This window comes from Vitis vinifera, chromosome 13 (genome assembly GCF_030704535.1).
Source record: "Vitis vinifera cultivar Pinot Noir 40024 chromosome 13, ASM3070453v1".
Lineage (NCBI taxonomy): Eukaryota > Viridiplantae > Streptophyta > Magnoliopsida > Vitales > Vitaceae > Vitis > Vitis vinifera.
Genome location: NC_081817.1, coordinates 8,602,276 through 8,614,850, shown reverse-complemented (window position 1 = coordinate 8,614,850; position 12,575 = coordinate 8,602,276). Strand labels below are relative to the sequence as shown.

Sequence of the window (12,575 nt, the reverse complement as noted above, 5' to 3'; positions counted from 1 at the left end):
GTGTCATAAACCCTAATATAAAATTTTTTAAATTAATTGCCAAAATCTAAGTTCAATTAATCAAACCCAAAACACGATAAATTAAAATAAATCTCATTAGACCTAAATTTAATATCTCATAATTTAAACCCAATTTTATATGCAAACCTAAATCCACAACTAAAATCAACCCAATTTATTTTAATCCCAATTTACAATTAAAATCAAACACAATTTAATAAGTAAATAACTAAATAAATTAAACAAACTCAAAACACCCAAACCACTACTGCATAAATCAAACAATAATAAATATAATGGCAACAATAATAATAATAAAAATGAAATAAAATTAAATTAAAATTTAATTTTTAACTAACGTTGGAGTGAGTGTGGAAAAGAAAGAAAATGGGAGAAAAGTGGAAGATGATTGTCGGCCGACAGTGGCTTGCCAGCGGCAACTAGTCAGTGGTCATGTCGATAGTAGTGAGGATCGATGGGTTTTTGGGAAAGAAAAAAATAATAAAATGAGGAGTAATAAAAAAAATGGAGAAATAAGAGGAATATGAGAAAAGAAGGGAATGAGAGAATGAGGAAAATGTGGGCAAAGAAATGGGGTCAGCTGGAGGAGGAAGTGACAGTGTGTGAGCTAAAGTGAAGAAGAATGGAAGAAGAAAATAAAAAAAAATGGAGAAGAAGAAGTGGGGGGTCCCGATGTGTGTGGGTGTTCGGATTGTTGTGCTTTGGGGGAGGAAAAAGATGGAGAAAAAAAAATTGGCGGCCAGTAGTGGGAAGAAGAAGGGAAAGTGAGGAAAAAGAGGAAGGATGGAAAGGGAAGGGGAAAAAAATGGGGGGGGGGGGGGCGCGGGCTTGGATGTGGGGGTATGGGTAGTGGTATGGGGGGTAGGTGAGGATAGGTAGGATAAGGAGAAAGAGTAAGAGAGAGGAGAGAGTAAATAAAATATATAATATAATATAATATAATAATAATAAAAAATAAAAATAAAAATAAAAATAAAACAATTTACAAAATAATAAAAACTAAAAATTAAAGGGAGAATGGGCCAAAAATCACATCTAATCGGGATTTAAAATCTAAGGGCAAAATTTGGCTCAAAATTAATGTAAAAATAAAATCTAGACAAATTTTGGGGTCTACACATATCAACACAAAACAAATCGATGCAAAACAAAGGCACCACATTTTCACCCCCTCTTAATGTCTTTATTTTAAATTGTGTTTATTTAATTTTCAAATAAAACAAAATTTAAATGGAAACATATATGGGTGCATTAAATCTTTTTGAAAAAAAAAATGGATTGGAACATGTACTATATGAAAATTTTTGGAAAATAAATAATAGAGGAGAGTGTTGGCTATGAGGTTCGAACCCATGCGCACTTCTTGTGTGCAAAAGATCTTAAGTCTTCCCCTTAAACCTCTTGGGCAAATTAGCAATCTTTACAATCCTCCATTTATTAAAATTTAACCTATGTTTCGTAGCATTAAGACTTCTAAATGGATAAAAAGGAAAACAAAAAACTATAAGGTTACATTTGTTTAGCTTTATATGATAGAAACAAATATGTATATTTTAAGATTTTATTTCCAATGAATACCTACTCATTTATGTTTGATTTGCGTGACAAATGAAAAAAAAAATTCAATAATTGATATTTATTTTTTTTAAATTATATTCCATCAAAATATTTTATATTAAAGAAATATAAAATATCTCTTCTATTTAATATTATTTATAAATTATTCGACTTAAATTTATCATTTAGTATGTAATTTTTTATTAGTAATATTCATCATTAAAAATTTTAAATTTATTAACAAGAATTTTATATTATATTATATATATATATATATATATATACACATTGTATTTTATTACATTGTATTTTATACATATATTTTTTAATTCTTTTCTTTTACTTTTAATTTTTTTAATGAAAATTTCTTATTTTGAAATATCATTACTATAAAGAATTCAAAAAAAAAATGATTTAAAAAGTAAATCTATAACCCAGATATATAAAACTCATATCATAATATAATGTTATTATATGTCATATATAAAATATATAAATAAGATATTAGATAATTTATTTCATTATTTATCCTATCTTATATTTAGTTGAATATGAGATATAATAAATGATAGGATAATTTACTCTATACCATTGTAAATTAAACATTACATCTTCAATTATATTCAACTAACCAAACATGACCTAAGAAAATAAATTATTAACCTTCTCAAACTTCAAAAAAATAAATAAATAATTTCCTAAGCTCTGCACTATTAAAAAAAAAACATTAAAAGAAATATTGTGATAAGAGACGATAAGGTAAAATTTTGTGATGATGTTACATATATAGGATATAAATCATGAAATCTAATAAAATTTAAAATAAAATCAATTTTTCTAACTTATTAATTGCATAAAAGGTATATCTATTTGATCTTGATATGAATATGTATACTCATAAACCAATAAATTAAGTAGATTTCTCAATTTATATAATCAAGTAAGACATGTGATTGGTTTTATTTTATCAAAGTTGTGTTGCAGAGTTTATGTTTTAATTTAAAATTTGTAATTTTACTTCTTTTTAAAGACATATTTAATTTATTTATTTTTATGTTTTTTCCTTTAGTTCATAGTTATTCAAAACAAATATAAATGACAAGCTTATAAAAGTGAGGCATATTGCAATTGTGTAAAGTGGGTTTTAATCATAAATCCATATATCTAAATATACATAATGATATCAAGTGAGGCAACAATTGAGGAAAGTTGTAGGAAGTTTTGAGCTTGAACAATTTGAGCTTTGAATTTCAATAAATCAATAACGATAAAATTCTAATGGGAAATGAAGCAAATTCTAATGGGCAAATAAAATAAGAGGCAAATAATAAATTTAAAAAATAAATAATTCAAAAGTATAAGAAGATTGTGACTAAAATAAGCTTTAAGAAGGAAGATGAAAACAAATTAATTCTTTGCAACTTTATATAGTGTCAATCAAATTTATATCATTAGCCAATTAATTCAACTTTATATATTTTTTTAATTACACTTATACGATGACCTATGACACTCACACCATTTTGCTAATCACCCCAAGGACTTGCAAACCTAATTAGAAAATTAGAAGAAAATGATTTATATTTGCTTATGTCAAGTGTATATAATATGTTTATGAGCCAAACAAAATTAGTTTTTATTGTAAAAAAATGAACCTAAAAAAAAAACAACCTAAGTGATATAACAAATATTGAACCTAAACAACCATTATAAAAAAATAAAAATAAAAAAATAAAAAAAGTAAGCCTACACACTCATATTCAAGTATGGTCATTTATTAGATATAACCAACAATGGAATTTGAGACTTGGACTAAAAAAGACAACCAAATATGGCAGAACAATGATGATCATTTATAGTGGAGTCAGTAATTTTCATTTTTTTCTAATCAATAGCTTATATTTTGACTATATTCTCATCCATTATTCATTTGGTTCTTTAGTATGTTACTTAGATCCTCAAATGCAAAACTATTAATTACAAAAATATAAACCTCCATCTTTATTACAAACCAAAACAACATAAGACATGACTTATAATGTTTATAACATTATTTGTAACTACCTTTTTAAGAGTTGTAGATGGACATTTCATTAGATGTTCATTTTGTTGGAATTGAGCCCTAGAAAGCATAACATGATGTAACAAATGGAGATTCATTTATAAATTTATTTATTTATGCTTCTTGGTTTTCCTTAAATATCTCATTTTTATTAATTGATTATTTGAGCATACACACCCTACATCACTTACATTATACATGACTTGGGTACATTAGGAATTACATAGAAGATCCAAGTCATAGGTTCCTTGTAGAGTGATGAGTTGTCCATAGTTGGTTCATGGATTTGGGCTATTCATCTAAGACTGTAGTACACTACCTCCTAATTGGAGAGATAGCATGTCTTGGCTATCGAGATGGTTTTCACATGTGAATGTACTAGTGCATGTGATGCGTATTGGACAAGACCTACGGTAAATCATGACGCAAGGCTATCAATTGTCATGACTCACCAAACTACTATACTACATAGACTCTTAACCTTATTATAACCTTAAGAGCTTGTGCCAAAGTTAACAGGAGGTTTTGACCTATAGGTAAGACCCTAAAGTGGTCATATATCCCTATGGATTTGGTCACTATTAATGGAGGCTGGTGGCGGTAGGTATTCTCAATAGAGACACTATGATATCTTATGGATTGAGACAGTGTGTCCCCTTGCGTGATCCAAATGACATGTGTTCTGAAGACTATGGTCATAGCATTTCCTTTAGTGGAAATTTCACGTATGCTCATTAGAGTTAAAGTATGTCAATTGATCACATAATAAGTGAGATCTGTAACTCAATGATTGGATAAGTAATCTTGATAGGTGATAACACTACTTTGTTAGATTATGGACACTAGTTTATTAGAAGTCTGCATACAGTGGATAGTAGGTCATGGACCCCAAGTTTCGTTTCGTTGTTATTTACATAGAATATTGGAGCGTAGTTTATTCTCTTCATATGTTGAATCAACTTTATAATTAGATTCTGAGGAAGTCGGTACTCCTATGGGTCTCAATGGTTCTCGCTTTAAGCTCATATACTATGATGACACAGTTTATGAGGGTTGAATTGGCTCTTAGTTCATTCTTGTGCATAAGGGTGTTTTGGTAATTATGCAAGGTTGCACAAGGGATAGTGAACAAGTTCTCTAGATTGAGTTAATTGATTAATTAAATGACTTTATGTGGTTAATTAATCAATTAGAGCTCATTTTGGACTAGATTAAGCGACCCAAGCCTTGGTGGGCTCAAGTCACTTAAGCCTAGTAAGGTAACCCTATAAATACACCAATAAGGACTAGAGTTTCCATAACTTTTAGAGAGACCTTATGTTCCACTTCTAGAGAAATAGAGAGATAGTGAGAGCCAAGATATCATCATTTCCAAAGCCCACACTTTGGAGTTTCAAAATCGTGGTTTGAGTCATCGAACGAAAGATCTTGGGTGTATAAGACTTCCATATTCATTGTTTTTCATCTTCTCTAAGTGGAATTGATTTGGGAACATCCAAATCAAAGGCAAAGTTCTCTAATGACTTTCCTCTTTATCCTAGAATTGTAAAAATATGTTTTTTGCTTCCGTTGCATAGGATCTTGAGGTCTAGGGTAGTTTTGCATGCACCTATATGATCCAAGGTAAATGAATGGAGAAATCCAAGGTTCCTAGCACATTTGGTGTATGAAATATGCCAAGCATTGAAAGTTTTATCAATCCTAGCCCTTGAGCTAGAATGCCCCTAAAACTACCAACATTCTTTAGTCACACCTATAAATAATCAAGTTCTTGAGCCTATAGTTGCTTAAAAACAAAGAATAAGGTGGACACCTAAGCTTCATGAGCTTTTCTTAGACGTAGTCAACAAACTTGGTGGCCCTAACAGTTAATAATCAATCATCTTTGAATCTTATGTGAAATTTAACTTTTTTTTTTTTTTACATGTTCTAAGCCTAACAATCTTATATGAAATTTAGAAGCAACTCCAAAGGTTATATTGAGGAATATGAATGTTGAAGGTTTAAACATTTGCCATGTGAAGAGCCACTTGTAGGTGATTACCTTTGTTTTCCAATGCTTTTTGTTTCGCTAGGAAGTTGTCCCAACTTATAGGTTTCATTTTTTTTGGCAAGAAAAGTGATTGCTCCCATTACTCCTAATGCTTAATTGGCTACTCTATGTCACTTACACCATCATCTCTTACTAACCCATCAATTCACTCTTCTTCATTTCTAGGCTACTCTAATGAGAGAGGAATAGGTGTCAACTCAATGAAGTCCTTACTTGCACCTCTAGATTAGTTAGCTATGTCAAAATCTCCCAAGGTTTGATACTCTTGGAGAACCACATCTCTATTTTTAATTGAATAAAATTTTAACATTGTTTATTCTCCAAGTAAGATTATCCAGTTAGAAAAAAACTTTTATTCAATTAATTTTTTTAAAATGTAAAAATTATCTTTATAATATTTGTAAAATGTAGTTCTATTAATTTCAATTGCACAATAATAATACATGGTTTTACTTTCATTCCATAAGTCCTCTTTTAGAGACGGTGCACAAATTCCTCCACCCAAATGGATTGCCAAATTCTTGCTCTTGGCTAAAAATTCCTTTGACTGACTAATTCATTCAAAGCTCACCTTGAATTTTAGATGTTGAAGTTTGCAGACAGCAATGGTTACCACAAACTAATAAGTAAAAGAAAATAATATAATTAAAACTTACTAAAAAAATAATTTTCTTCTATTTAATTTTATTATAAAAATATTAAAGAAAACTAAATATAATTAAAATTTAATAAAAACTTATATGTTTTAAAATTATTTAAATTTTATAAAGAATATTTAAAATAAGTAAAATGAGTTGGAAGTATTATATGAAAATGATTTATTAATTTTTTATTTTTACATTTTTGAAGATTTTTTCTTTTCACTAATTTTCTTCTCTTTTTTTCTTAATTGTTCGGTAACCAAACATAGCCTAATTGTCCTAACCAGAGCTTCTTCAGGCAGTTGTTCCTTTCATGTTATTCTTAATCCTCAAGGCTCCCCAAGAAGATATTTGTAGGAAAACCTTGTTAGCTTACGACTGTTGGATGGGTATTGAGGTTTGAGTTTCTTTTACCTTGTCCCTTTCATTCAAAGGAAATTGCGAGAAGGGAAAGAACACGGATTTTGAATTTTATATTTTATGTTATTTTGACTCCAAAAAAGTTTCAAAACATGGAAAGGTTGAACCCAATATAATTCATAGTTGTGGTAGTTGAGTGAGACAAAAGTTGTGAGATTCAATGACTATGTTTTTTTTTTCCTCAATAATCATAAATTTTTTTTATAAAATAAAAATTCATTAAAACTTTTGAACATATTAAAAAACGCTTTAATAAATATTTTTTTAAAAAAAATAATATAAATAATAAAATTTATGCATTGATATCAAATATGAATTTTGAAAGTCTATACAAATTTCATTGCCTGTCATTGTTTTAAAGTCTGATTCCCCGTCCAGACTCCAGACGTCCAAAAAGTGGGCCCATAATTCACCAATATATCCCGAAATTTGCATGGTCTGAGTTTGAAACTTTATACCATCATTCGGGTAGTTAACAACGCCCTTCACCCATGAGTGCCCATACTGCCTGGGGAAAGCATTCGACAAGTTCACAGATGGGATGATGGGAATGGGCGTGCATTACCTCTCTTTGTTGACACAACATAGGAGGATCCTTCTAGCCTTTTTATCCTATTCAACTTTTCCCTCCCCTCATCACCCAAATTCAGGTCAGCTATGAAGCCTGAAAATGGAATATATTCCCGCTCCCTTTGTTGTCTCAAATTCATCTTTTGTCATCCTCACCTTCATTCATCATCCTATAGGCTATAACTATAGAGGAGCCTCACCCGTCAATCTCTGTTACCTTTAAATCACCAATTTCATTGTATTAATTACTTTTTAAGTTACGAGTATTAGCTGTGTATCAATTTCCAGGAAATAAAATTGACACCCAACCACTTTTCCTAATTCTAGTGCCACTAATAGCAGTGCCCACAAAACTAAGAGATGCTAAATCACACAACATAGAATGAGAATCTTCCTAGATTTTGCTTTGGCAATGCCTCATTGCTTTAGGAATTAGGACCCAGTGCGTCATTACTTCCAACCATTCTCCTTTTCCAACAAAAGAAAATTCTTGTAGAGCCTCTAAGGAATGAAAGAAGGGGGAGAATCCATGCCTGTAAGGAAAGAAAGAAGAGGGGAGAACCCATTTCCTAAGAGAAAAGAATGTAATTTCCAAACCACCAACATTCCCCCAAACAGCTTCACTAAGAAGCTCACAGACTGATAGCCCTCAAAAGGATTCCAATGGTGTTTTCTTTTCATCCATCCCTTTGGGAATGAAAGTGGTACAATTACCTCACCCCCTCAAGGATACCATAAGAATTACCTATTTTGCATAAACATAATCCCGCACAAGCAACTAGGTTTATTAACCCCTGTCAAACATTCCCCATGCCCCTCCTAAAGTTGCAAAAGAAAACCGAAAAAAAGAAAAAAAAAAAAAGTGATCAGGTTTTTTATTTGGTGATAGTAATTCAATTACAAACCAGAGCATTGCTCCAGAGCACGCTTGAAGAGAGAATGTCATACCAATTTTCTACAACTTTGTGGGGGAACAGCAAAAATCACTGTATGCAAACATGCTAACAGACCAAATTATTCTGAATATAAACCTTTTGATCTCGAGAGGGAAAAATGAAAAAGAAAATCTTCAACAGTCGACAACACTGTTCGTTGAACCAAGGCCAGTACAGGAAATAGATTGAACATTTGAACCACATGAAATTCTCAATTGGCTGAACCTTGATTCCTCTAAAAAATGAACTCACCCTAGAGAAATTTTGAGTTAAACTGGTCCAGAAAATGAAATCTGTCTATGCCATACCCAACTTCTACCATTCTAATTTCTGGTAACTATGGTCTGAGAAAGTCTCCAATATGTCATAGTGACCATATCCATGAAATAGCACATTGATTGGACTCTCATTATCTATCCGATACTCCTTACCATAATTTGCTATGTTTTTCAAATCACCTGAGCTCCTGCCTATCATGAAGACCGATATTGGCATCCTGCATTTGAAGAGTAGAACAGGTTTGTCAAACATAAAAATTATTTAAGGGGGCAAGGTACAAGAACTTTAAATCCAAATTTTCTGATAAAAGCTTTCGGATTCCTTTTATTTTAGCACCATCCAACTGCACATTGGTTGTCTAAATATGGTGTCTACTCAACATAAAAGTGAAAAGACAAAAAGCAATCAACAATAATGACACTAAAAAGAAAAAAAAAACTCTTAAAAACAAAATAATGATCGATTCAAATCCTTGAATCGTTTATAAAACACAACATTACCAAGCGAAAAATTTCTTGACATTGTTCTTAGAAATTGTAAAGAGTTTGCTTATGAGCTTTAACAAATGTTTCAAGGAAAGCTTAGCTTGCTTTTAATGCCTGCAAGTTAAAAGTTAGGAAGGCTATACGTAAAACAAATTCATCCCCATATCATGCTCAAAAGAAATACAAAATGATATTAAAAGCATGCCAAAATACAAAATTGCTTAATGAACCAGAGTAAAACTCACTTGAGAACATGAGAAGCCATTATCAACTCTGGTTCTCCACCCCAAACATAAGGTTGTTGAATTCTCTTCACATATGCATCAAAATTGCCTTCAATAAACCTAAATGAATTGCAACAATTAAGAATATTAAATAACATTGACCAACAAAGCATTATCCATTCCCGTTAAAGGAACAATAGCGATCCGATTATATTACAAAGCTCACCACTCTGTTTCTTCACGCCTCTTTAACAGCTCATCTACAACCTGCAAATGAAATCCAGCAATATCACAGTTCCAAATAATTATCCAATGTTGTATACCAAATGGGGTCTTTTGTCTATAAGAATTAAAACTCACTTGAGCTCTTAAGTCATCAGCAAGTTCTGTTTGACGATTCTCATCAGGAGCTTCTTCCCCACTTCTCAAGCAAGCACTATGAGCTATTGCTCTAAATAGACATCTTCCATCTGCCGGAACCCCTGCATTGCTCTCACGTTAGATTCTCCTTCCACTCACACGATTACTCCAAAATGTTTGGAAAAATAAAAGAAAAGGTAAAATACAAAGCAGTTTTACACCTCTGTGATTTCAACACATGTACCAACAACATTAATAATAATATCAATAAAATGTAAATTTAAAGGACAAATGGATTTTCTTTTTAGTTTTCTCAACTTCAGAATTTAGTATCCAAACAAACACAGAAGTGTGTATATAATTTATTCATTAAATTGGGATAGCCACAACAACAAGAAGTTGAAAGTTGAAAGAAACATTTAATCAAACAGGTTGCTTTCATGATATTCCAAGAAATGGGAATCATCTAACATACAACATAAATATTAAAATTTAGTGAGAGATGAACCAGCCTCAGACATTAAAAACATGCAATGAAAAGACAAGTATAGAGGAAGATTAGAGAAGAATTACAGCGCTTATGAGAACGAACCTGTGACTCTGTAATCAGCGGAGCTATTATTGTTTTCATCGGAGATTTCATTGACCTGATTACAACCTTCGATTTTATCATCGACGGCGACTACCTCGTTATCCACGTCGAAGCTATCCAAGGGCGCGAGACATGCGCAAACGCCGAAGAGGAGCCAGGCCGAGTCGGGGCGGTGGAGCCACCGAGCCGGACGTGCGTCCCACGCGACGTTCCACGATCCCTCACCCTTTTGGTCGTGTAGCAACGCCGGTCGGAGGGAGCTGCGACGGTCGCCGCCTGAAGGGAGGATCGCGTGCCATATGGAGGCGGCGCCCCCGCCCGAGCTACCTTGGCGACAGGCCCTGGAGTGGTGACGCCGGCGATGATCGTCGCCGCCGCCGTTGAACTGTATGGGAGTGCCAAGGAGATGGTGATGGTTAAGGTGAAGGTGGTGGTGTGTCGCCGAACCGTGAACGAAGGAAAGGGTGGCGAGGATCCAAGGCTTGTGGCGTGCGCACAGTACTCCGAGCATCACCGGAGCAGTCAAAGAAATCCCACGCCGGCACCGAAACCCTCGTAATCCTACGCACCCATTCCGCCACACTCTTTGGCTTGGCTGCCGCTGTTGGTTCAAAATGTGGTTGGTTATGTTAATTGCTTGGCGACGGCGAAGCCTTCCTTTTAGTGAGACAGCTTTTTGTGGGACCCGCCCCTTGAAAGATCCTCAGGCATCTGATGTAGATTCCGGATTGTCCCTATTACCAAACCATACGTCTCCTAATGGAAATTTCACTTCCGGAGGTAGGTAAAACTGTCATATCGCATCACCCCATGTGTTGCTCCACATCCAGGAGGTGACACATGTCCTAAGGTTTCACGTGAAGTACCGGAGGGTGGTTGGTGGCGACTGGCGAGTGATGTTAGGATGTCGACACCTCTACAAATACAATAGCATTTTTCATGACAATCTACTTATTTTTTAAAATAATAAAAAATATGTTTTTTAGAAAAATAAATGATTCAATAAAATTTAGAAATTACTTTTAAAAATTAAAATATGACTTGTAATGCTTTTAAATTTTAGAAATTCCAGAGGCGTGGATGGGTATGAATAGTGACGTGGAAAAAGTGAATCAAAGAGAAATGGTAGGTGCATGTTGAGCGCTTAGAATAGAAGAGCGTACACGGCAGGAGAAAATAGAGTGTAGACGGAGTCACAAGACCCGGTCGTTGATGGATTGTAAACTTGTACGCTTTATAAAAGAAAGTTGTTAAAGACTAACGTTTGTTATTTTGGCTTTTTGCTAAAAATAATTTATTTTTAGAATTTAGGTTTTTTTTTTTTGATTTATTATAAATTTTTTATTAAATAGAAAAAGTCAGAATATATAACTTTTTCTAAATAAAAAAATAATATATTGATTTTTTTACTTATACCAGATTAGGGATAGCAATGGGACGAGTTTTTTTCGGGTACCTGCCCTACTTCGACCCTAATAGGACGGGGTTCAATTTTAATAAATGTGTTTGGGATAGGTTTGAGAATTTTTTTTTAAACCCGATATGAGTTCTAGGCGGGTTCGAGTACTGCCTGTCCAACCCCGCCTCGATTATATATCAAATTAATTTTTAAAATTAATTTAATTTAATTTTTATTTTACCATTTTTAATATATAGATAATAATAAAATATTTTTAATATAATAAGTTATAAAAAATATAATAATTTAATTATTTATATATTATATTAATTTTAATGTAATTAAAAATTTTAAAAGTAATTTTAAAAAAAATAAAAAAATAAAAAAAGAAGTTAAACTGGACTAGGCAAGGCGAGTATAAGAATTTATCATGGTCGTCTCGTCCCGTTTAATTTTTTAAATGGGACGAGGATGAGAATAATTTTGAATAAACTGGGCGAGGTTGGGATGAGGATGGGAATAATTTTGAATAAACAGGGCGTGGTTGGGATGGAGGCACCGTCCCGAACCCGCCCCATTGTCATCCTTATACCAGATGAATCTACCGGATGAAAATGTTAAAATTTGTCTGACCAAATCTTGCAATTGAAGATTTTTTTTTTTTTCTTTCTTATTTGAGAAATTATTTTTCTCTCCAATTTGCCTTATTTCCAATAATGGAATTGATTATTTTTCTTTTTCATTCCAATCCCTTCTTCCAAAAATGGGTAGACAATACAACGAGGTTTGAACCAGCGGCTAATCGATAACCATAATAAATTAACCAATAAATATTATATGATGAGTTGATGATAGACTAAGCCAATGAAATACTTCAAGGAGTTATTATTTTATTAGTTTTGATTCAGTAAATTTATGTTTATGGGCTACGAATTATATGCTTCTTTTTCTTTCAAAATTTATTAATTTATTTTTTT

General features: G+C 32.4%; 1 protein-coding gene across 1 annotated transcript; it reads right to left on the bottom strand.

Annotated features, from left to right (window-relative positions):
* Positions 1-8,175: 8,175 nt before the first annotated feature.
* LOC100245448 (uncharacterized) lies at positions 8,176-11,082 on the bottom strand. The gene is made up of 5 exons (XM_010660408.3): positions 10,200-11,082; positions 9,608-9,729; positions 9,474-9,514; positions 9,269-9,367; positions 8,176-8,755 (listed from the first exon to the last, which is right to left on the bottom strand). The coding sequence occupies exons 1-5, from the start codon at positions 10,708-10,710 to the stop codon at positions 8,575-8,577; spliced, it is 954 nt and encodes a 317-aa protein (XP_010658710.1). The 5' UTR covers positions 10,711-11,082; the 3' UTR covers positions 8,176-8,574.
* Between the last annotated feature and the right edge of the window lie 1,493 nt (positions 11,083-12,575).